General features: G+C 40.3%; 1 protein-coding gene across 2 annotated transcripts in view; it reads left to right on the plus strand.

Moving 5' to 3' along the window:
• The window catches only part of grid2 (glutamate receptor, ionotropic, delta 2), a 467,345-nt gene that overhangs the window by 403,543 nt on the left and 37,319 nt on the right, over positions 1-26,483 (plus strand). For both annotated transcript variants that reach the window (XM_023395024.2, XM_087170650.1), the window contains exon 13: positions 745-940. In XM_023395024.2, the coding sequence (XP_023250792.1) occupies positions 745-940 (196 nt within the window). The remainder of the gene's footprint in view (positions 1-744; positions 941-26,483) is intronic.

A 26,483-nucleotide genomic window follows, 5' to 3' on the forward strand; every position in this document is an offset into this window, starting at 1 on the left:
TCCATCTATCAATAACAAAGGCTTCACCAACACCACATCCTCTCCTGCAAACATGAGAGTGCCGAGCCAGAAGCACCAGAGTTCTAGGGATTTAATCAGGTCATTGGATGTGCAAATGCTTTCAGTGTTTTAATTTTTCACCCTGTGTCAAACTAGTTTTTTTGTGTTTTGTCTGTTTTTGTGGACATCATTACATACAGTAGATCTCTGTTATGCTAATTTTGTCCTAAATGTACACTGAATAATGTTCGGTGAGGAATACAGTTGAGCTGCCAGGGGATGTGAGTGAGCAGAAGGCTGAATACCCTGTGTTGCTGAAGTGTCCTTAAGTTTACCTGAACTCTAACCTCCCTGAATAATCACATCATTACCCCATAACTGCCGCTGTCATAGAAGCTAAATTCCCTCTTCCATCGATGTGAATACTACCTCTTTTTACCACTCGAAAAAGAAAGCGAGGTAATGTGCAAGCGCGGGGTCTGGTTATATTTTACAATCACAGTGTATCACTAGTTCATTACTGTGGACTGCCATTGTACAGAAGGAACAACTCCTCATTCGTTTACATTGTTGGGGAGGCTGTTGACCCCAAAGCCATGTTAGAGAGTGTCATCACTGCAGTAGATGAGAATTTAGTGCAAGCTGGTGTTATTGTTATTGTGGGTACTTGTTGCACAGGTATAATGAATTGATGGCTAGAAACCATGTGTATACTAACTCTTCTCACCACTTGTCTCTCTCTAGGTCTCTACAGGACTTATCCAAGCAGACAGAGTTGCCTTATGGTACAGTGTTGGACTCTGCAGTATATGATCAGGTGCGCTCCAAAGCTATGAACCCCTTTGAGAGAGATCCCATGTACTCCCAGATGTGGCGGATGATTAACCGCACTGGAGGAGGGGATAATAATGTTGAAGAGTCAAAAGAAGGCATTCGCAAGGTAAGTCATTTCATTTTCACTTTCAAAAAAAGGACCACTGACACATGTAAAATCACTGGTTAGTAAAACAAATGTTGGAGTCGGGTGACTCCCGTGGCAGGCTTTGAATACAGGGGACCAGGTGCAACCATCAAAGCAGTTATTCATTACTCAGTGAAAAGCATTCATATTCAGGCCAACGTTTGCCAACATTTGACCTTGTCATTTTTGAGAACACACAGTTTGGTTGAATTGTGAAATCAACCGTAAGTACAAAATGGCATCCGTCTCTGAGGCTGTCACATGCATATATTTTCAGTCATCACAGGTTCAACAAGTTTTGAATCTAATTATCTGCAGTTAACCAATCATATTAAATGCAGGAGATAAGGGGATCAAATTTGAATTCTTACATGTCAGCATTGGCTGTTTTTTCATATAAAATGTGTGGTAGTGTAAGGCAGTTCCACCATGATAAGCAAGGCAGCAGTACTTTACATTAAAGCTAAAAATAGACTTAGAATAGAATGATACCCAGGTGGAAGCGATATCTCCCCTTACAACTCAGAACAGTGCTCTGTCCCATAAAGGATGTGGTAATCACTGCTGTCTTGTGGCTGCAGTAGGTTATTGTCTCTGGAACCTCAGATGACTACCAGCCGTTGTATCTACCATTTTGTGGGCATGGCCATGTCACGTTGACAAAGGCGGGGCTTGTCAAGCAGAGGGGGGAGCAGCATGTTTGGGATGTTTGTGCATGCTCATGTGAATAATCCTGGGATGTTTGACAGTGACTAGCTATAGCTAGCTACAGACAAGTGTGCTTGCCAAGCTACCCTTGACTCAGCTTCCACTGATCTGAGATCAGTTATGATATTGCACACATTATTATACACATACACAGATGCGTGTGAAAACTATACTTGCTTACAAGGGAACCTTTAGAAAATTACTTAAACAGTCTTTTCTTTCCAGGTAGTAGCAAGTAAACAAGCAAATTACTCTGTGCTTTTCTGAGCAAGATCTGCAGTAAGTTTGAGAAATTTGGGAAGGCATATTGTTACACAAGTAGCATAGCTCCCAGCTCGGTGCATAAGGATGTGTGCGTAGCGAGTGGGTGTTAGAGAGAGAGAGAGAGAGAGACATTGATATGTGATGGTGAGGCTGGTTACTGGAGCATTAACAGTTTGATGTTTGCACTATAGCTGTAAACGTAGCAGTGCAGTGTACGTGCAGGTCAGGTTATCTGTCAGTAAACAAATGCTGTAGCTCCTCATGATCCAAGCCATGTTTTGTCAACTTCTGCCCTGGAGCAGAATGTACGTACGTACCGACTATGGTCCAGATGAAGAGCCAGGAAAGGTTAACAATATAGAGACAAGAAAATACAGGATTCTGCATTGTCACTGAAGAGTGTGAAGACTACCATAGTGATTTTTAGTTGTTTATGTTTACTGTCAGTTCAAAGGAATAATCCTAATACTTCCTAAGCCAGAGAGGAGAAAGGTGAAGATGTACAGCACGCAGCAAAATGCAGAAGAGAGATTTTCAACACTAGAAAGACAGGAAGCACGAAAACATGATAGGACAGGCCCTGAATGTAAGAGAGAAGAGAGATAAGGTATCTTGTAGTATGTGTGTCGGGGGTGGGTGATAAAAGTCATTGCACACCAGTGGAATAACTTGACACTAATCCTGAAAACCAAATGAGTCTTGTGGTTTGATCACTGCAAGATTTGTACTGCATGCAAAGAGCAATTTCACTTGAGAGCATTCCTGCCCAGCATTATGCTAAATGTCCAAACCAATCATAAAACAAGTCATGTGACAAAGCTTGTTGTCACTGAATTACATGGGCAGCTGGTAAATGACGTCACATTGCTTTGCAGATAGGGATAACATAACTATATATGTGATGTGATGATACCAGTAAGGGTGAGAACCAAAACATCTCCTCCAACAGAAGCACCCAACACATATATTTGTTCAGCTCTTAGTGTATTTATGTGCTTAAAGGTTTTGTAAATGAGATTTTTAACAACAGGTATTTTCTGTGTAACGATATTTTTACGGTGTCCTGAGCAGAGAACAAAGTCACACCCCCTCTGTGTGTTGTAATGACAGTTCTTTGTTATGGAATCCAGTCTAGAAGCACTAGAAATTAAAAATCACTAAAATGAATCAAACTAAAAATCACTCTACAAGTTTTCTGATGTTATGTCAGTACCGAGCTTCAACCTCCGGGCCTGACAGATGAAGCAAACACAGAAGTGCCACAAACTGCAGTTCTTCGAATGGCCACTTCAGGCTGGCGCCAAAAGTGAGTCAATCCTCATTGACTGCCATGTTAAAATGTTCAACTTTATAGCAGAAATAAACATGTTTACAGCCTGGTACAAAAAAAGCCCACTCTGAGCTTCACAACCGCTCTTGAGAAAACTATGGGTGACATCACAGAGGCTACATCCATCTTTATTTACAGTCTATGGTCAGTACCATTAAGAAATTTGCATTTGTTTGTAAACCTTTACCCCCTAATTCATACTGTATTTCATACAAACACTGAATTAAAGATTTAGGTGGTATAAAGTACATCCTCATTGTACACAGCACAGCCTCATTCCTGTTTTGACATACAGCTCATGCTACAGGGTCGTCTGTGTTGATAGAAGATAAATCTATCTAAACGATGCTAATGATACACACATAACATGCGCATGGTTAAATGCTTAATTCCCTCGGTGATTACCCAGCATCATAAATACCTGACTGCTGCATCTCATTTGCACGCATCCCACTTTCTGTTTGCATCGCCCTTCTTGCTTCCAGTGAGGGCCTCACTTTATCCCTCCTCCCTTTAGAATATATTAGACTTGAACTGTAGCCAGCATTGGAAGCATTGGAAGTGTTGGGAGGAGTGATTAAACTGGCGGGTGGTGTTTTTAAAATGATGAGATAAATGCAGTGCATAACAGCATATAAGCACACAACTATTAACACTCACTCACACACATTGCTTGTTGGCATAGGTGTTTATTGGGCATGTGTACCTATTTAATAGTGTGTAGAGAATCATGAATAAGTCAGCTTTTTATTGCTAAGCAGGGCTATATATTTATCCTCTTTAACTTTAGACCAGCGGCGTGACAAAACACATAAAGCCCCTGATCTGACTGAACTGGCATTCATATGTCTTTCTTTTTTTAATAGTATGTAAAAGTATTACAAAGTCTCAATATTGTGAAATGTAATTTTGTTTCCTGTATGAAAATGCAAGCAGTTAGCTTTAAAGTAGACTCTTTTTGATCTCTAATTCATATATATTGCTGTAAGATGCACCAAAGACAAAATAACCCTTGAGAGTTCTACAATAGTTTTAAAATGCTTCTAAAATCTTGACATTTCTGCTGCAAGACTGCTCAATTTTGAGGAATAAAAAGGTTGGGTACTGTGTGAGCATGGAACAAGGTCATTAACATAGACTAGCATGGTACAGAGGGATAATGTCCTGCCATTGCTGGATAGAATGTGTCATCACACTTGTGTGGATATTTTGTGCACAGAGAGCATGAAAATAACGACTAATGTCTGCGGAGTTCACCAGTAAGACCAACCAGACCGAAGTCGAACTTTATGCTGTTTTGGACTGATTGGCTACAGGGGTTGTGGGAAAATTCAGTTACACTCTGTGTGCTACATCCAGCTACCAAAGAGCAGCTAAAAAGTAATACTCAGGGAATCACCTGAGCCTCCTTTGTGATGTGAGTTTGCATGTTCACAGCGAGAACACGGCCAGAGACACTGACAGGCATCATGCTATTGTTGCAACTTCCGGTGCAGGATAGGTCCCATGTTTTATCTTCCTAATGTACACAAGTAAGCCTACCTTAATAGTATTTAGTAAAAGTGATGCAATTTGTAATACCTTCATTTTTAATATCCTTGTGTGTCAGGAAGAGTAAAGGAAATAGTGATACTAACAAAGAGTATGAGTAAGAGAAGAGGAGTCGTCCTGTGGCTACGGTGTGCTAAATGTGTTGTAGCTACTGATACACATGTCCAGGAGCAATGCTTAAGTGTTAAGGGTGGATGGTTCCTTAGTAGCAGCTGACTGAATGCTCTATGATGAGTAAGTCGTACGACAAAGGCTGTTTTTCAGTAGCAGCAGAGTGTGAGCAGGCAGGACTGACAAGAGATGGTACCGGACAAAGTGCTGCTGTTTTTCATGGATAAATTCTACATGACAGAGGTGAAACCTCTGGAGTGGCAGCAAACACTGCACAGCAGCAACATGAGAGACTGCATGAAGGAGAAAGACATTCCCCTCTGACTATCTGTCTCTCTTGATTTGATGAGTTTTTTTCCTTTTTCTTTCATTCTTCCCTCCACCCTCTCTTTATTTTAATCTGCCTTTATTCTTTTTTCTTCGTTTGTTTGTTTCTCCACTTCACCTCTCTCACTGCACCACTGAATATTTGCAAATATCTGTGTTACTGTCTTTCTATTTTGTGACACTACTTCCCTACCCTTACCCCCTCTATATATTTCTCTTCTTTTACTTTATATTATATACTCTTTATATTTTGGCTTTCTGCACCTCCCTCCGTCTCTCTGTCAGTCTCCTGTTCATCTGCTTTGTGTTAAAGGCTACAGGGTGCTCTCTAGTGGTTTACCAATGCCTGTCCTTCTCTCTTAGGTGCATTAACACAAGCTGATGTTTTCTTTCTGCCATGTTTGATATTATATTTTAACCTCCAATGAAACTGAGATTATGTTATTAAATGATTCTTAAGTTACTCCAGATACTATCAAATACTATGCTCCTACGTACTCACTAACTAAAATCAATCTTCCTCTCTGAGAAAATTGATCAAATATAATACTACCTTGAAGCTTGGTACACAGAGGGAAAAAAGGGGTGTCAAAAGCACCAGTTCTCAGTTGCTTTTCAAATGCCTGCAAAAATGAGATACAGTATATAAACTAAGCCTGAATTTGCTGCAAAACACCGAAAACTGAAACAATCACCTAAAAGATTCTTGTAAAATGGAGACGTTGAACCTGTTTTCTCATACTGACAAATATATTGGGAAGCCAGTGAACAGTACCTGGAATAGAATTTTAAAGCTGGAGGCTATTGGAAGGCCATGATGTTATTAACAGACCCTGTGAGTCAGACTCAGACATCTTTTGTTTTCTGTCTCTGGCGTTTGATTTATTTGGATGTGTTTGTCTTCTTCAATCCAGTCCCTTTGCTATATTTGATTCTTGTGAGGTTAAGAACTTGATATATTTTTCCCTTCAGTGTCATGCTCTCTCTCTTCTGCTCTCTCTCTCCTTTTCCTGATGCTACTTCTCTCTTTCTCTACCTCTCTTTCTCTCAGGCCTTTTCTCTTTTGCAATAAACCTCTTACTCCTCTCTGTCACCGTTGTCTCCTGTGCGCTATGGATTTTCTCCTTTTTCAGTTTCGATGCCCTGCAGCAGAATAATATTATATGTCAGAATGGGTCAGTATCTGAGCTGTCTCTGGTATCACTCACACACATACATATGTATACATGCACACACAAACACATGTGTGTATGTCCAGAACAAATATGCTTGATTTATAAAGACAAACACAAAGCCAGGCGAGCTCTGCAGGGGTGAGGCCTGTCACAGGGTAATATACGCTTCTCTCCCATTTCAGTCAATGATCAAGGCACTCAATAAACTAAGAGTTGTTGCACCTCACACTTGATATCTCATTAACTTCGTGTCACATATGATATCAAAGACGGGCGTGCTGTATGTCACTGTTTGAAGTAATGGCTGTCCGTTTAAGGCAATGCATTTCTCAACTGTGGTTTACTCCATTTATTCTTGGATGGTCTCAAGAGGGGAAAAGAAGTCTTTTTTTCTTTTCTTTTTTCCTCTCAGTCTTTGTTGTGCATGTGATGTTAGGTTGGCCTTTTAGCAGAGCTGATGCTGAAACCAGCGGTAGACTATCACATATGAAGGGATGACAGATATCTCTCAGTGAGTGGCACTGTAGTATCTGTGTGTGAATATACGTTGTGTGCCATTCACTCACACACTTAAGCTGAAACACACAAACCGCTAAAACATTCATACTTGCATACTCACATACAGCATTTGATGACACACGCACGCACGCACGCACGCACGCACGCACGCACGCACGCACGCACACACACACACACACACACACACACACACACACACACACACACACCTGTTTCAATTGATGCAAGTGTCCTTGTGTGAATATATGACAGCTACTGTCTGTCAGGCCTCAAGTGTGTCTGATGACTTCTGAGTGATTTTAAAGTTGAGTGGATTGCCAGTTTGAGTGATTTTCTGTCCGTATGCAATATGGGAAAGTTCCACTTTAGAAAAATGCGTCTTTTCCCACATGTACTTGCGCACTATATGTTATTATTAAGTCTCATATTATGGCTGATTCTTGAGAAAAAAGAAATTGCATAGAAAACCTTTACTGCAACAGTAACTATAATCAAGTAAGAAAAGCTTTCTAAAAGTCCTCTTCTTTAACAAAGACACATAACACTGGGTAAATATGGCAGGAGTGAATTCACATTCCTGCCAACCTGAACCTGAGCTTTGAACCGCTTTGAAAAGGAAAATTAAGCGTTTGACAAAATATAGATAATTCAGAGTTTCACTCATGCATGTATCAAACAGCCAATCAAGGCTAAGAAACAGGGGGAGGAAAAGAGGGCAGGTTGGTGTGTTAGAAACTGTGAGTGTGAAGCCAAATGCCTCATACATATGTACATATTTGGAATATACTGTATGGGGGACATTTGCCTCAGCCAAACCACTTTTGCATTTCTACTGCAAACTCAAAAAAAAAGTGCCCATTCCTTGCATTTGAATTTCAAATTTGTTTTGGTTTATTACCATGCTGAAATGGATCTGACCCATTCAGCTGATAAGGTCACACCAATCAACAGAAGCACTGAGGGTTCATTCACCCTGTATTATCACTTATATTCAATTTCAATATCCTTTAGGCGTGTGCTTGTGCTTCTTGTCCAAAATGTCAAGATGTTTTCATTTCATAACATTTATGTCACATCGATTAAATATTTCCGGCCACTGTTTGTAATGCTTTACTGATACTACTGCTCACACAGTCCTGTTTTACATGTTGTATAAGATCATTGATGATGGCAAATTTCCTCTTTTGTGCTGCATATGCTTAATTGCATTCTGTAACAAGCCCGACTCCCATTACTTAATGTCTCCATATCACCATCTGGCCATTTAGCATAATGACTCCAGAAATTATGATAAAAATTTCCATCATTTCTTTACCACTGCCAAATATCTGTAGACTGGAATTAAGGAGTTGTAAAATATAAGCCTATAGGCTTTCACCAATTTACCGTAATGACTTCAGTGCTAATGATAAAGATTACGCTGATTCCGCCGCCAGATAGAGCTGATGGTAAATCAAACAAGACCTGTTTGGATCCTGCGACCCTGGGTGAGGCCAGCATGGCACTCTGGAGGACAATTGACACAAAGCAGAGGAGAGATGAAGGGAGGAGAAGATGATATGGATGGTGAATGGGTGCTTGGGGAATAGGAAGGGGACACGGAGAGATTTAGGAAGGTGGGAAGAGAGTGACTAGGGAGGAGAAAGGGGCTGAACGATGATTCAAAATGGAATGACTGTAGATGGGTGAGAAAAGGGCAAGAAAGAAGAGAAAGGATAGGGAAGGATGGAGAAATGGAGAAAGAATTGGCAGACACGGACCTAGATGGAGTGGAAATGCGGGAAGAGGAAGATGGAGGAAAAGAGGATGTGGAAGATGTGCAACAAAAGAGAGGAGAAATGAGTGGAACGAGCACAGCGACCGAGGATATGGGTGAATGTTAACACCATGTTAGACTAATACATACATTTTTTATTTTAATATTGCTTTAATCTCTTAGGTGCATTAATCAGTGGAGCTAAAAGCCATCAAATTAAGAAAAAACACCCAGTCAAACATTAGAGAGAGGAGCTACAGAGACAGAAAAAAAAGAGGCAGAATTTGTCTGACTGCACTCTTCAGTGACAACGATGCGTTAAGTGTCTGGGTCACATTTATCCTCACTGTAGAACTTAATTATCTGAACCTTATATTATTATATTAAGATAAGAAGCAGACTGAGAAACATTTAAGAAATACTAAAGAAGGGGAGAGACGTGTGCGGGGGAATGGAAAGGAGAAGGATGACTGATACATGAAGTAGTGAGGGTGATAAAGGTAGGCAGATAGAAGAACAAGGAAAAGCGGGAAGAGAAATGGGAAAGGTTGGTGAGAATGATGATGCTAGTGTGGAGGGAGAGAGAGATTAATGGATGGATTTGTGGTGAGTAAACACAGCAGAGAAAGAGTAAGCATTGGTAATAGCATGGTAGACTGATGGTGAGTGAGCCTGTCTTCTACAGCTTCTATCTTTTTTCCTCTCCCTTCATTTGTCTGTCCCCTCCTCCTCCATCTCTCTCATCCCTCCAGCGGTCGTCTTGCCGCTGTCCTCATTCCCAAATGGAAGAAAAAAAAAATGAAGTAAAACAACACGCAGGTAAAATCATGTAGATGTGTCTAAAGATTTCAACACTGCACCGTCATGTCCCAGCTTTCCCTCTCTCTTCATTAGCCAGTAAAGCAATGTGAGGCCAGCTGGATGGGGAAAGATGATGCCTAAACAGAGCATATCAATGAACCTCACCCCAGATGCTTCACAATGTGTGTGTAGGTGTATGTATGTACGTGTCAGGGAGCTCTCAACTTAGAGAGGCCTCTCTAACACCTGTTTACCTGCTCAAATCACAGCCAACAAGAAATCTGCAGGCAGTGGTGCTCTGTCTGTCTGTCTGTCTGTCTGTCTGTCTGTCTGTCTGTCTGTCTGTCTGTCTGTCTGTCTGTGTCTGTGTCTGTGTGCGTGTGCGTGTGCGTGTGTGCGCGTGCGCGTGCATGTGTCGGTGTCACAGTTCTTTAAGGACCTCCTGCCAACCAGCCATTGGTCAGGGAGTTACCAAGGTTACCGAGCAGGGTGGCCCAGCTATGTTGGGGTGACAGATCTCTGTGTTTGTCACTCCTCTCTCTCTCTCTCTCTCTCTGTTTGAGAGAGCGAGGTTGACTTTTCATGAGCAAAGCTTTCAGGTCTCAAGGTTGCCTGCAGCTATGTGACTTGTATCTCTTACAACATGCCCACTAACATACAATATCCTTCCTGTGCTTCCTCTTGTACTCCCTTTAATTTCCTTCCTTCATTCCTTTCTTCCTTGCGTGTGCTTGGCGTCTTTTCCTGCCGATGTTGTTTGTGCTTTTAAAGTCAGCAGTGGCGCTTCTGGTATTTTGTGTCTGAGCCAGTGCAATGACATGGTGCAGTTACAGAAGGGCTGCGGTAAGACCCGTTTCATTAGATTTTTAAAAATTAATGTCATATTTAAGTGTCTGTCATGTATTTTATTGGATTTGAATGAAATCTCTGCAGAGGGATAAGCTGGCTTGATATACATCTGTCACTGTGTCTGGGTATGACTGCTGCAATATCCTCTGTAATAACCCAGCCTCTGCTAAGACCAGAAAATGCCTTTTTGGCTGCTGGGCTCTCTCATTTTCTATTTTCTAGTTGTGCAAATCACCCTGACAGGAGAGAGGGAAAGCTCTTTTCCTGCAGAGTCTGATAGCTCATTAGGATTCAACTCAACAAGCCCAAACAGCAAACATATTTTCCTGCTGTTACAATTCTCTGCCTGTGTGATGACAGTGTTTCTGTGTTGTGACTCGGATTCAGGGAGAGCAGATAAAAAGAGGGATAGAGGGGAAGGAAATGGGGAGAATTTACCCTCCATATTAAAGAAAGGGGAAGGTACGGATTATAAAACACATGTGGAATAAGGGAATGATAGGTGCCAGATTAAAAGAAAAGGAAAGATAGAGAAAGATAGAGTGAAACCACTCTTGCCAGCTATAGTGATTGATTAAAAACTGGCAAGTTTTATCTGTTTGTCTCTCTCCTACCTGCCAAGACTCAATCCCTCTGACACCCTTTTTTTTCTTTTTTTTTTACTCTCGATTCTGCTCCCTCTTCCTCTTACTTTCTTAATCCCTTCGCCCTCTCTCTCTCTGCCTCTCAATATCTGTTTTTCTCTAGCTCTCTTTCACCCTGTGCTATACCTCTTGCATCTGTAATAATTACAGCGGCTAACAAGGAAATCAGTAAAAGTCAACTGATAAGCCAGCAATTAATTTGCTGCTTTATTGCGGGTATAGGTGCTTATTTCCTTGTGTGTGTGTGTGTGTGTGTGTGTGTGTGTGTATGTGTGTGTGTGGCTGCGTGCATGATTACATTTGACCGTGTCTGTGTGAGCACACTTACCCTCCTGTATGTGTAGGCATGTCTGTCTTTGTGTTTGGGTGCATACATAGTGAATACTCTCTCTCCATTTGTGCATCAGTTCCATGATTCTCAGCAGAGAATTTCCTTATCGTGCGCCTGTAGTCTCACAGAAATAAACTAAGATTGGAGGATGGAATATTCCTGCTGGGACATACTGCTATTGTTGTACTTGCTCTGAAGATCGATTATAGAAACAGGTTTATGGCTAAGACAAGAGAAAGAAAACAAGACGTGGGGAAAGAGAACAAGTACACAGAGCTGCAATGAAATTCCACTACAAAAGTACAAAGACACTTGAGATATTTCAAGAAAAGGAATTCACAATTCTGTTTTTAGTCATATTCTTTTTATCCATTCTCAGTAACATAGCCTAGTGCTGGACTGTAAGAGCACTCTCGCCCATAACCAAACAATTGAGCCACATCAAAATAAAACCAATTTACCTTGTTGGTCTATGTCCAAACATTTTCATGTTTCAAAGATTTACCATAAATACAATAATATGTTCTACATGTTTTAAATAGTAACTTAATAACAGGCTGGAAGCGGTGCTTCACTTCCTCTCTGAGCTCCAAGTTTCCACTCTGATGTGCTCTGTTGCCCCTGTAGCTACACTCAGCAGTGATGTGACATTGTGCTGACATAGCGGTGAGTACACTTCTACATCACTGCAGTTAGGTGTGAAATTCAACCACTGGAGGTCAGCAAAAACAGCATGTCGTTGTTGGAGAATAATTTAAACCAGATCGCCAAAACATTTTTCTAAATCTAGCCATTAGCTAGCTAATGTATTTATTATTCTGTGTGAAAATAACACAAATACAATGATTAAGAGAAATTTTTCCAGTTTCCACCTTTGAATACTGCCTAAAAAACTGACCCCTGGCCTTGGATAAACCTACAATATTAGCCAGGCCCTACTCCAGGGGTAGACATGCCTTTGTCTTCACTAATGTGTCAACCAATTTTATGATGCCACCAGATGTCTCACCATTTTCTGTAGCTGTGGTGTGTGCGTGTTTGTGTGTGTGTGTGTGTGTGTGTGTGTGTGTGTGTGTGTGTGTGTGTGTGTGTGTGTGTGTGTGTATTTATATATTTTGAGGTCGAGATCTAAAACGACCATGACAAAAATATCCCTTAGTTTCCAGAACTTTGTGATAGAATGATTCATTTTCCAGGCAACAAAGTTTACTTAAACTGACATACAGAGTACATCAGCTAAATCACAAGAGGCTTGAAAGAGTCCAACAATACATCAATATGATGACATTTTCTTAAATCAGTTTGGACATTGCTCTCAACATCAGTGCGTATATATAATTTGCCGTCTCTGCAGCAAACCATCTTACAATTTAATTCTCCTTGTGCTTGGTAGAGCCAAACGTCCAAAAAAAATCATCTTTCCAATGTATTTCATATTCTCTTCTTGACCTAGTGCTGAACAAAAAAGGAGAACAGCAAACGCTTAGTTTCAATTCCAACTTTTCCTGCTTAAAGTTGTGATGAGTGTGTGGTTTGGGTTTGGATTAGTTTTATTTTTCCTGCTCAGACGTGATGACTGATCGGAGGTCCAGTCCGGCTGTCATTCTTCTCATTGTGCGTTCTGTATGATTGAAAAACATGAGCTTGACTCTGATTACTCTGACATTTCTTCTCTAATAAAACACCTCCAATAAGGAGCTCCATGGCCTGAGTAATATTGCTCACATTCCTAATGAAACAAATCACCTTAACAAGCCAGAGAAGGAATGAAGAGGGTCATACATTGCAAGTAAATAACCACACAAACAGGAGGATACTTGGCTCTGAGAAAGTAAGCAGACAAAAAAACCTTAAAGCAATCAGATCACTTGAAAAATGCAGAAAGATACTTTTTTTAAATTATTTATTATACAAGATAGACGGAAGACCTAAATTCCGAACCTGCTATTGAACATGTAATTAAAATGTTTCAGCCAGATTTTTAGCAGACAGATTTAAATTTATTTTCCTTGGATTCTTTTTTTTTTTTTTTTAACTATTACTTAAGTCAAACATACAAAGATACGCATCATTAATACACTTATAGACCTGTAGGAGATTAAAATGCATTTAGAGTTTGGCTGAGAGAAACATTGAGAGTACAAAAGCAATTACGCCAATAGAAGCACAAGAAGCAAAGTTGCTAAAGTTGGACAACATTATTAATCAAAGGGCCAAATGGCTCTGCTGAACATCGGAGAAAAAAATAACTTTTTAAGCACATTTTTCATCTGCCTGGTTGGCGTCATGTCTAGCCAGCTCTGTGACCTAAAGCTAACCATTAGATAACATCTTCATTTCCAAGATAAAAAAGAGGACAAAAAAGAAAAGAAAAATGGAGTATGAATCACTGTAACTCCCCTGTATTTTGTTGTGAGGAGGAAGCAGCAAATTCAATTACTGAAATGTTAGATAAATTAGGGTGATAAAGTCGGGGGTGGATGGATTTGAAAACAAGAAAAAGAAAGCATGATATAAATGGGTTTGATTGTGGGATATCTGGTTACAACTGACCCCTCTTTCTTATCCACACCTCACCCTCAGCTATGTCTTCCTTTGTCTTCACTACTTGCATTCGTAATGGAAAGCCTTTCCCTCTCTGTCTTTTCTCTCCTCTCTCATATCTCCTGCCTTCCTCTCTGTCTTTTCCTTCTCTCTGCCCTCTCTTCTCTTTGTTCCTGTTTGTATCCCTAATGTTTTTTTGTCTTTTTTTTTTTTCTGTCCTTTCATTCTGCCATTCTTGGTTTTTGCCATCTTCTCCCTTTCCTGCTCCTTGCCTTCCTTAATTCTTTTCTCTGCCCCTTTTGCTCTTGGGCTTCTGGCCAGTATCAAGGTGTTTTCACATCCGTGCTCCCCTTTCCCTTTCCACCTCATCTCCCTCCATCTCGCTCTGTCTTTCTCCACTGTTCTCTCATTTTAATGCGGCTTGCTGAGGAGCCATGCTATGCGTCTTTATCTCTGTCTGTGGGAGAGGAGGCGGCCCAGTGCCAGCAACTAATGGACTTTTGGAGAACACAGACAGCCATGCATCACAAGTCCGGAGAGCTAGGGAGACAGCGAGGAAGGATTTGTAGTGAAGCCGAAGGGAGAGTGGTTCGGAGGAAGACTTACCAGGGAAAGAGGGGTAGTGAAGGAAAAAATAAAGTCAGAGGTTCCTCAAAAGCAACACGGGGTAAAGAAAGAGTGGGAGAGAAAATTTCTCGATGCCTGTTGGAGCTATAATCAATAATGAGATCTGTAACCCATTTTCACTCACTTAAAGAAGTAAGACTGACCCCCCATAATTTACCCATGCAACCTCATCAGCCAGCGTCAGAGCAGTCATGTAAACTGAGAGGACGCTCATGAACATTGCAATATTCAGTATCGTAGCTAGTGGTTCAAAAGCCAAAAATAAATCAAGAATAGTAATTAGAAACTATCTCAAATAAGTGACCAAGGAAAAAGTTTGGGAGTGGAAAAAGAATAATCTCACAATTTCTCACAGATCAAAAATATAAAATTGGACATATTTAGTACAAAAAATGCGCTTGTGTGTAATGAATTTGTGTTCATTCTTTCATGCTTACAAGAATAGTTATTAGCAAAATAATTTCTTTTAAATGTTTATCCTTTTGCTTTAAGGTAGGTCCGTTCATTTTTGAACTGAACCTCCAAACAACATCTGACACCTGACAAATAACACCTCGACTCAGGACTCCTGGGAAAGCTGGGAATGGGTATCTTGGGTGCAGGAGAGACAATCGAGAGACAACACATGAAAACACACTGCATGAGAAACTAGAGGTGTGTACCAGTGTGGTGGCAGTGGAAGACAATTACTGTCCAATCAGAGATGAGTATATAATTTACTGTGTGCGCTTCACATTAAGCATCCTGGGAATCCTGGGAATCACCATCATCATCACCTCACTGCGACAGTTTTGATCTATAAAACTGTGGACCTCTAGGACCAATATACTGCCTCCCAAAAACACTTGAAAGTGGCTTTTGAAAAGATGTGAGAGATCCATGGGGACGTAATCAAATTGGTGAGAATGTTAATTGAAACTCGCTAAGAAATGAATGATTTGCAATTAATTTGCCCTGAGAAAAAAAATCTGTCTAGAGAGCCTAAAAAGAACAGCATCTTTGTCAAGTGAGACCATCCAGCTGAAACCCTGCTCATGCTCTACCACATCTGCAAAGCTTTTCTTCTAAACCTGCCAGACTACAAACTCTAAAGAGAACAGAAAAATCAGATCTTTATTTTTGTGGCTTTTATTGTCAACACATTAGCACTTCAAATAGATAAAAGTGCCTTTCTCGTTTTATCCTAACTAATCCCACAACAAACTTTAAGTCAAACTGTTAAGGTTTAGTCCTTTGTTTTTTTCAATTCTCTCTCTCCAATTCTACACTGGAGAACTGTTTCCATAGGGACACAAATTTATTTGAAATGCACCTCCAGAGGAAGAAAAGGAGAAAGAAGATTGTCAGTTGTAGCTTAAGGCTTAGCACCTGCAATAATCTCTGCTGCGTCTAGGTCGCATCTCAATTTGGAGAGAATCCAGAGCGTGTATGTGTGTGCAAATGCAGGTACACACACAGTCACACATATGCACACTGTTTTAGTCTATAATGCACCAGAGTCATGACCTCTGCTGAGGAAGGCGGGAAAGACTGATTTCCAGTGACACACCAGCACATCCAGGAACTTGCCCAGTAGTTACAGCACAGGTCATTTCCAAACTGCGCTCTCTCTCCTCATGGACTGCATGTGGTCAGGTGGACATTGAAATGTATCTGTAATAACCAATTGCAGACCTTCAATGGCAAACTCATTCCCATGCAGTCTCAAAGCAGACCCCATCAAACTGCAAGGTGTGCATCTCCGAGTCTCCCTACAGCCTGTGAGGGCAGAAAATGTAATTTGCAGTGACGATGTTAACATTCAGCTCATGTCTGAGTTGAACTCGGGGGCAGGTTTCTGTGAACCGTACTCATAACTAAAAGAATTCTGGATAATCTGGTGTCTGATCTCTTCTCTCTGTCTGACAGGTGTTTGTATTGACTGAATGAGGCAAGACACACAAAGGATTTCCACTCTGTATCACTGTTTACACATGTGTACATATGCAAGAGTGACTGGAAGCCTTTGAGGGTCAATGTTAACATCCCTGTTGGGTCGGAGAGACCGTGAATGGTGAATAAAGAGCGGTCAAACAGCATTACAAAAGCAGATGCTTTAAAATTTAGACAGATTCTTAGGACCAATGGGACCATATGATCTGGAAGATTCATTTTGGCAGCTGTTCATTAACTTTGTGTGAGTGCAGCTGTAGAACCATTCATGTCAACACAACTGTTGTGAAATATTGGCACAGTATGTCAGTCAGCCTGCTAACTGATAGTTATGTCAGATCTTCTGTTTCAGGCTTACTCTCGTACTTCAAGAGTATTTTCAGGTCCTACAGGTGAGATGTCTCAAATTATTCAGGGATAAATGGCAACTGTTGGGGGAAAAAGAAGTCACTCCATTTAATTACCCCCGGGAGTAGATAGAGCTACAGTGACTGATGGTGTGAGAGCGCTCGTGCACCTAAAACTGTTGCTGGAAAAGCATCTGAGTGCATCACTCATCATTTTCTCTCCTTGCCTTCAAAAATATTTCTTTCCCACGATTCCAATTAAAACTCCTCCAAATCAAATCGCATTGCTTCCATATTATCATATGGAAGTTTTTTCTGTTTGTTTTTTTTTTTTTTTTACATACAAATGATATGATAAGTTGAAGTTTCAATAGGAATTCAGTCTAAAAAGACATTTTTTGGTGCACATGCAGAATCCGCCTGCAGTAAGTGCCAGTGTTTTTCCTAGCAGTTATTCCTGGGCGGTGTAGAGGGCCTTTGACACTGTACTTAGACCGTTTGGCACCAAAACTCACCACTGAAACCAATGCTAATGAACTTAATTTAGGAGGGCTGGCAGCCTCTCAGCGATGGGTCGAACACTGCAGCCTGCATTTAATCAGCCTTTTATATTCTCTAAACTGCTTTGGCAGTAAGATGTTGAATTGGCAGAAGACATTCAGGATTCTGTCTTGAAACTGACTCTGCAGAGTGTAGACCATGGTGTCAGTACAGTGCTACGCTGTGCTTTTAGCTTTTTTTTTTTTTTTTTTTTAGCATAATGTCTGACGGGCTTTGGAGAGACTGTCCTTCTGAAAAAAAGAAACAAACAAATAAGAAAAACGAGCCCATAGGTCATCTGTGCAAGGACTTAATCATATAATTATACCCATAGGTACGTTTTATTATTAACTGACCTCTAGTGGCTGTAGTAAATACGACGGGAGAAAACTGTTGCAGGAGCCCACTGATTGTTTCCTGCTCGAAACCAATAATCATCATTGATTGTTGACCATGACCATTCCACAACCCTAACTGCGTGTTTATTATAATAACCATACTGACCAGTGTCCTCTTACCTTAAGGAAGTACTTAGTAATAAATAAAACAGTAGTAATTTTCTCCTAAATCTAACCAAACCATGACTGTTCCATGAGCTTAACTGTGTTTACTATTGTGGAAAATGAAGAGGACGCTACCTCTCATAAATGCAGTTAACCATGGCGGTTAGGAGAACCACAAAGCTAAACTTTTAGTCAACTTGTTTTCTTTCTGATCGCGGTCATGAAATGTTAAGTCTGACCAGATATTTACAAGCTACCAAATGAGGTAGGGTGTCTGATCTCATTGGTCTTGACAGGGTGAGCAGCTCAGTAATCCGGGACGTCCTTCAAGTCAGTCACTGATCCTCCGCATTGAGGGGAGCAAGGTGGCAGATACGGTTCACACATTTAGTGTGTCCACTGAGCATGATTGACTGGATGGCAACAAAGGGGCAGACCCACTGGGGTAGGACCTGCTTCACTGGCGGTGGAATAGGGCCCCACCCCCCACCTACACAGGTTTTATGGTAATCAAGTGGTAATGTCTAAGCCAGGTGGAACAGCAGCAATGACCTTTATATCCACTCCACCACTCAATGATAAATGAATGGAAAATTGCTGGACGGACAGACAGACATCATGAAATCAGAAAAATACTCACATACAGTCGTGGGGATGGTTGAGGAGAGAGTATTGCACCTGAGAGTATCTTTGTTTTGCTATCAGTTACTCTTATCCACAGAGAGAAAATATGAGAATTAAACACACACACACACACACACACACACACACACTCACTTACACACTTACACACTTACTCAGTGAAGTGGCACCACAGGGAGAGGGGGCGATGGAAAACTCTCTGGACCACTTTCATTTCTGTATTTCAACCTGAAAGCACATGTGTAGGTTGCACACACATAAGGTGCTCTGTGTGTCTATGTCGAGATTGTGAGCTCTTTCATGGCCTCGTGTTTTATGTTTTGGAAGCCACTTTTTACAGTAATAACGCTGAATTTTCCAGCTGTTAGAGAGCGTATTGATATGTTTATGACTCGTAGATGGAGCTGCACGGAGACATTCAAGTTAAGCTTCTGATTCGCTGTTGCTATCTCATCTGCAAGTCCCATAATGCTTAGTATTTTTATTTTTTTCACATTTAACTTGCTCTCACGTCCGTCTAACTCTGTCACTGTCTGTGCATGTAATGGACATACTTCCCTTCTCTTTCTTTGTCTCTCTTTGAATCTCTTTTTGTTTCCTGAAGCTCTTCTCCACTTGGCTGTCCATTTGCGTGGATGACGATTATGTTGGTTCTTTTGTTTTTTGTTCATTCTTTTTAAAGGAGATCAAAGAAAGAGAAAGTGAAACACAAGATAAAAGAGCTCATTTTGTATGGGTGTGCTAACCTTGGTATTTCAAAACTTCAGGTCTTGTTTTGTTCGCCTGTTGGGTTGTTTTTAAGTGTGTTTCACTTACAAATAGAAGAAAAGAAAGTTTCTTTGAGGACAAATGTCAGGTCATTGACCACCTGCTCTTTCTCAGACAGAGAAGGTTTCACAAACACTTGCCTCTTCTGTCTGTCGCAATCACTTTCCTTTTCCAGACAATAGGAAAGTATAAGAAAGCTAACTACTGACTTAAGTTGTTCCAAATTATTATATTATACATCCCTTTGCCACTAATTCAACAAAAGGACAAACTTTGACTTTCTATCTCAGATCTAAATCCATCTTCAAGGGAAGTGAAATGCATTGCTGAATTAATGAGTCATATTGTGTAAAGCCTGCCAACAGTTTATTGATGCACTATGTATGGGCATCTCCGGAAACAGCCAAAACACTATTTTGAAATTGTATTTGTTGTTTGTTTTCATTTTCTCTTTTTTTGATGCATAATATACAGGACCTGTGCCAAATTGCTCTTGACCTTGTAGTCCACTTTGATTTGCAACCCAGTCTCCTACAAATTACATTTCTATACAACTAAACTACGACAGAAAATATGTTTTGTAGGAAACGTAACCACTGGCTGGATTATGTTCAGAGGCAACACGTGTTTGGAATGAATGAAGGGCTGCATCTGTTAATGCCAGGAGGTGGTTGGGGCGGATGGTGGGCGTACAAAGTGCACAACTGTCATACCCGAGACAGGAATTTGCATCGTGAGTGCCGTCTGTGCTTAAGTTTAGGCAGCAAAATCACTTTGGTTAAGGTTTGGGAGAGATTGTGCTTTTGGTTCCATGTTGACACAGTGTGTTACTTTCATGCTTCAGATCTCCTCTTCTGAACAACAAACGCTGGTTATACATCACACAGCTGAATGACTACAATCCAGCTGTCATTTACTCTACAACCTACCATGTAATTAGTTGTAGTGATGTGTTTTTAGCCTCTCAACCAGACGAGGAGTAAATTATTGTCCTTTTTTTATTGACATTTTTGTTATGTACCTGGGGTATAGTGTACATAAGATAAGCTGCTTCATGCTGCAAAGATTTAGATGAAATATTATTATCCTTTGGGAGGACTTTAGTTCACAGAGAAGTCTCACTTTTGAATAAAAGCTAAAAAACTAACATAATAAAAAACAACTCACCAAAACAAATGCCAGATTAATGATGTTGTTTGGTTTGGTTTTTTTTTTTTGTTTGTTTTTTTCAGACATGGAGTCAAACTCTTGCAACGCAATTATAATTTGCTCATAGGTGCAAAAGACACAGTTTTAAAACACGGAGGAGGCCAGCTATATAATTTTGTTTGCAAATTAGAAAATGTAATTGTTAATTAGAACATGCTTCTTTTAATTCATAGACTCCACTGGCTTGCAAATCCCAATTAAAACGGTGATCTTCTTTGGTTGCATTCATAAAGTATGTTGAAGTTGAGGTCTTGGTCTGGATGCATCATTAAATACAGGTCATGTGATTTTATACTTTGCAATGTGTTCGATTTATTTTGTTTCTAAAATATTTTGAATATTTTATTCGAGAACAGTGAAAAGATCTCTGTGCTTAATTAAACATTACTTTAGGTCATGTAGTGCAGAATACAGTGAACATGATTCATGTAATTAGAAACTTCACAAGCTCTGCAAGGTGTTTTGTATTGTATTGTAGACTGTTTTGGTCACACCTTTGGTGCTGTGTTGCTGGGCAACAGGGTACAAGTGGGGCAGACACCCAGGAAGTGGCTGAACCCTCCCCATGTGTTAGTCACACATGCACATCATCTGTGTGTGCAAGAGAACTGATTAAGAAAACAAGTGAACACATAAAAAAGGAATGATTCATACTTTTCAGAGGCAAGTAAATGTAACACAAGACTTCATTATGAAAAAGTTGAACAAAGGAAACATGAAAAGGAAACAGAGAGAAATAATAATTTTTCTGCCAGATTCTATTAAGGGTGGCATCTTAGTTTTGGCTCACTGATCGGTCTCGGATGATCCGTCTCTCCAACATCTGTCTCCAATTACTCCTCTCTTCTGCTATCACATCTCTCATCGGCTTAACGGGGTCTGAGCAAAGATTTGCATACAGCGTGGCAATAGGCGATTAATTTCTTCTTCTTTTTTTTTTTTTTTTCTTTCTTCCTGAAGAAACAAAGAGGACTAATGACAGCTGAGGGTAATTAAACAACAGAGAAAACAAAGAGAGGAGAGGGGAGTGAAGAAGTTGTCATATTATGTCTCAGGGGATGGAGGCGAGTGTTGCCACTAGAGCAAGCAGTCGGACAGAACGCCTCATGAGGGATTGATGCCACCTGCGTGCCAAGCTTTTCATCATCTGAGATTTGGCCATGAGCGCTTTTTTTTTTTGTTTGTTTGTTTTGTTTTGTATTTTTCTCCCTGGAAGAGGGAACTGATTGTTCACTGATCATGAGACATTGACAAGTAAAGCTTTTTTGACTGTGGTGTTTGAGAAGATAGTTCTTTAAAAGTGTGAAAAACTACGATTTCATTAAAAAAATTATATTAACATTGCTTATGGGGCTTTTAGTATTTTACATCCAAGTTCAAAAATGTATCCACCAAAGTCATTAAAAAAACCGCAACATACAGTAACAAAATGTGAATGTCAAGTGGTGATTGCACATATCTACTATATCCTCTTGATAGTATTGCAGCTAGAAAAGTTTCAGTTATTCATTTTATATCATTGTTGTTGTTATTAAAACATATATATATATATTCCACTGCACATTCTCCTCATACATTTCAAGAGAAACTGTCCTGAAACAACCTTCCTCCCGGATATATTGATGCAGTATGATGCATGGAAGGGGAGGTGTCGTCTCTCACTCTCGTCTGTGCCTTGATTGATTTGCTTGCACCTAATCTTATCTTTATTCAGATCTTCACATATCCGCAGGAAGCCAGCTAGTGCAGACTGGGGGGAATATTTGGCTGGGGAGCAGCCTCTCATTGTAATGCTCTCTGATTTGTCAAATGAGGCCCAAACAAAGGCGGCACAGAGCATAAGGGATGCAAGTAAAAAAGACAGGCAGGGAACGAGCCAAGATACAGAGCGAGCTGGCTTAAGGAGAGACAAAACCCTTTGTTGGTGTGTGTGTGTGTGTGTGTGTGTGTGTGTGTGTGTGTGTGTGTGTGTGTGTGTGTGTGTGTGTGCGCGTGCGTGTGCGTGTGCGAGAGACTGTGAAGGACAAATATAGCAAGAGGGAGAGTAACTATATATAATGCTTATAAATTGGGAGAAGTTATTTGGTGCTTGTGGCCTGAGATGCGAAGATAGTAGAAGAAGATTTGAGCTTGTCTCTGGGCTGTCGCTTTTTTCTCTCCGTGTCTGTCTCACATCAATCTCTCTCTCATTTCTCAAAATCAAACAAATCAAAGTCAAAGTAGAGTGATGCAAGAAAACATATGCAGAAGTGTGCAGTGAGTGTGGGCTGTGGGGAGACATTTCAGATCGAGGAGCAATTACGTGCAGAGAGACAGAGATGAGAGATTTAATAGTAAAATACGAAGGTTAATGATGTAATTCCTGAATTAAAATCATATTGTAAGTCTCCATATATAATTTGAAAACCCACCACTCATTCCTATAAAGGGAAATGAAGTCATGGTGGGGGATGTTTCAACAGGCTGACTGAAGTGTCGAGGCATCAGTTCTTTGTGCAACCGTTCTTCGACAGAGGAGGTTGGATAAAGTAGATGGTGACACACACTTAACGAGTTACAATAGCTTCCTTCATTTTGGACTCTCTTGTTCCCTCACAAGTCAGCGCTAACCCAGTGTATTTAGGCTACGTTCACACTAATACGTCCAGATTCCTGATATAATAATAATAATTTCCATCCACACTAACACGCCTGAAAACACACATCAGCATTCACATACACTGGGCACACGCACATGCCGTTGTAAACAGGAAGCAGATTGTCTACCCTGCCATTGTGGCTGCTTAGTGGCAGAAAATACTACCAACGCAGAACAGCAATGGCGAAAAGTAAGACCAGAGGTTTCTCAGCACTATAAAATGCATTCATTAAATGAAAAACACCTCAACAAGGTCAGCAACGCTTGTAATTTGTTATCTATGTTGCATTCACCACTGGTAGTAGAGGATGATGCCAACAGTTTTCTGATGAATCAAGGAAGAATACGTTGTGACTGATGAGACCCAGTCAGCAAGCGAACGTGTGTGTCTGTGTCACCATTTCCAAAAGTTTCCATTTCTCTCCGTCCAGACTAAAACGCAACCCAGAGTTTTCAGACTAAAACAGGGTCGGCAGCATTTCCAAAAGTCTGTAGGGGCTGGAAAATTCCAGAGCAGTGTGGACGCCAAGTGAAAACGTAGCAAAAGTGATGCATTTTAAAACTAAAACATGTCAGTGTGGATGTAGCTTTAGTTGCCCGATCTGAATCAAACCTTAACCACTGAGGGGCCAGATAAGAAAACACTCATAGTGTTTGTTTTCGAAGGCAACTACTTTATTCTCTACTGACCAACTTGGCCGTCTTTTCACATATGCAGTGTCCAACACAACACTTGGAATCCACATTTATGTTTCGCACATTAAATTCTTAACATATTCTGATCTCCACCTCTGATCAATGCAGACTTCTTTCTGTTCGAAGCTGATTATTTCAGTGGCAGATTAAAAAAATTCATGGATATGTTGTCTGCTGTGAGGATAACCATGTGCAGCCACCACAAATGCACGAGGATAACATAAATACTAAATAACAAAATAACACATGAATAGAAACTGGAAAGCCTGTCCTCCTTTATTACGGCCATGAGTTTTCATCTGAAGTTTTTACTGTTGCAGCCACTTCATCAGTGTATTCCCACTGGAAAGAACAAAGCACACTACCTCCCATGTGTAAAACATTTCACATCCATTGCTAAAAGGCTAAATACCGATCATTTAAGAAACTGACTTCACACTAGGGGACGATTTGTTATGTGCCACTTTAAAAGTGTTTGTAATCTAAGATGTAATTTATGGATGAGGAAAAAGATGGTTTTTGATATGTTTGAGTTTAAACTTAGAGCAAGATGAAGAATCTGCTATTCCTTTTGCATGTTGGGTGCCCTTGAAGGGATTTCTCTGAGAGAGGGGAAGAGAAAGAAAAAGAGTCTGACAGAGAGAGAGAGTGGACCCTGGAGTAGTTTAGCCGTTTTGAAGTTTCAGCATGGCTACACTCTGAAGCCAAACTGTTTGAACCATGGATGAGATAGAAGGACCTCTCGAAACCTGCCTCAACACTCATAGGGCCAGTGCTGTAATATAATTGGAAAGTGTTGTCTGGAGAGAATTTTATAAGTCAGAATGAGTATGAACTCACCTTGAGGAGCACGCCCATTCTTTCAGTCGAGCAGTCCTCAGAGTTCACCCCTCACCCTTCCATCTTTTGTCTATTCACGTAATTTGCTTCATCTGGCTGATCAAGAAGAAGTGAACTGACCTAATTTTGCTTTTCTGTTTGGAAATCCAGACTCTCAACAGTTGTTTTGATCGAAAATGTTACTGCTGATAATAGTGTCAAGAATACTTGACACTGTAGTTTTTTAAACTCCTGAAATAAGGTCTTTTTTATAAAATTCAGACTAAAAACTTTCTTTATCACTCTGATCTATCCCTCTTCGATGAGGTCACGTCACTTTCCTGTAAAGCCTGCCTTGGTCAACCATGTCTCCCGTAAGTTATATGTTCACATACCGCAAATTAGCTTTGGCTGATCTGCTTTGGAGGAAATGTTGTTTGTGTTTATATGTTTTTATGGTTGTTTCTCAGAAACTCAAAGTGCCTGGTGAAGTTTAGGAAGAGTATGAAAAGATAAGGTTAAGGTTAGGGCAAGTAGATACTTGTTAAAAGTTATGAAAACATAGTGAACTTGAGTAAATATTGCAACAAAAAAAAGCATTGCTGCATAAGTAATATTAATATTATTTATAGGAGACAGGAGATTTTCAAATATCCAAACTCAAGGGTCTCAAACTGTCCTTTTCCAGGGCTGAGAGATTACCAACAAATCTGGCATCCTCTCCTTCTAAAGCCACTTTTTATCAGCTGTTGGATTTCAGTTTGACCAGAGTTCCTTTCACTTTAATTATTTGATGCTAGGATTGTTAACTTGACCTGCCCTGCATTTTCTAATGACAAAATTAATGTTGTTATCTTCTTATTGTTGCAGAGTTGCAATGGTATTCATTTCCCAACTTTTTATTATTCAGTCATTTAAGAACTTTTTTCCTTTATTTTGTTTATTCTTGTGAATTTCTATGTTTACCGTGTAACACTGTGGTTAGGTAAAATGATGTTGTACAACATGTTAACATTCTAGTCACAATCCAGCCAGTGTTTTTCTAAAACATTTAAAGCTAGTAATGATAAATAATGGAGGAAAAGGAGGGAATAATATATTTTAATTAACTATGCTATGTTTCCTGTGGCTGGAAAAAGAAAACGCAAATCAGAGCTGCAGCAAAAATAGCTCAGTCTCATGGTTCAGTGGCGTTATGGCTTCATTAAATGAGCTCCACTGTCACAAAAACCCTTTAAAACTGATAAACAGGACACATAGAACACAAGCAATGAAAGAGCAGCAGAATTAGTTTCATTTTCTCTACTCCCCTGGACGGAGGGATGGAAATTAAAAAGTGTCGTGAGTGGTGTGACGGGAAAAAAAAGGAGAAGGAAAAGAGATGCTGAGATGACTTTAATTCAGTGATTATGGCTCTTACTGGGTTGTCCATGTCACATTCATGAGAGAGAAAAACAAGGTCCAATGCAATGATTAGGATTCATTGGTGGATGTTTGGGATGTGTGTGTGTGTGCGTGCGTGCGTGCGTGCGTGCGTGCGTGCGTGTGCATGCGATTGTCTGTGTGTGTGAGTGTGATAGTTGCCGAGTGTCTGTCAGTGTTTCAGAGGAAAATAGCTTCTGATAATTACCTTGGCACGACTATTGTCACAACCGTGGACATGGAACAGAGGTAAAAGTGCGTGCTAGTGTACAGTGTGTGCATGTGTGTTACGTGAAGGACATATTTGAGATGCAGCAGTTTGTTGCATATACATATTGCATGTGCATGATGACCTAATCTCACAGTACAGACATTTTCAAGCAGCATTTATTGAAGAGTTCACCTCAGAAAAGGCTTACAAATACAACCACACATATTAATATTAGCAGATTTGACATTAATGCTCAAA

Source organism: Seriola lalandi, unplaced genomic scaffold (genome assembly GCF_002814215.2).
Source record: "Seriola lalandi dorsalis isolate HSWRI2012SDOR001 ecotype SW California unplaced genomic scaffold, Sedor1 jcf7180002054955, whole genome shotgun sequence".
NCBI classification, from domain to species: Eukaryota; Metazoa; Chordata; class Actinopteri; order Carangiformes; family Carangidae; genus Seriola; species Seriola lalandi.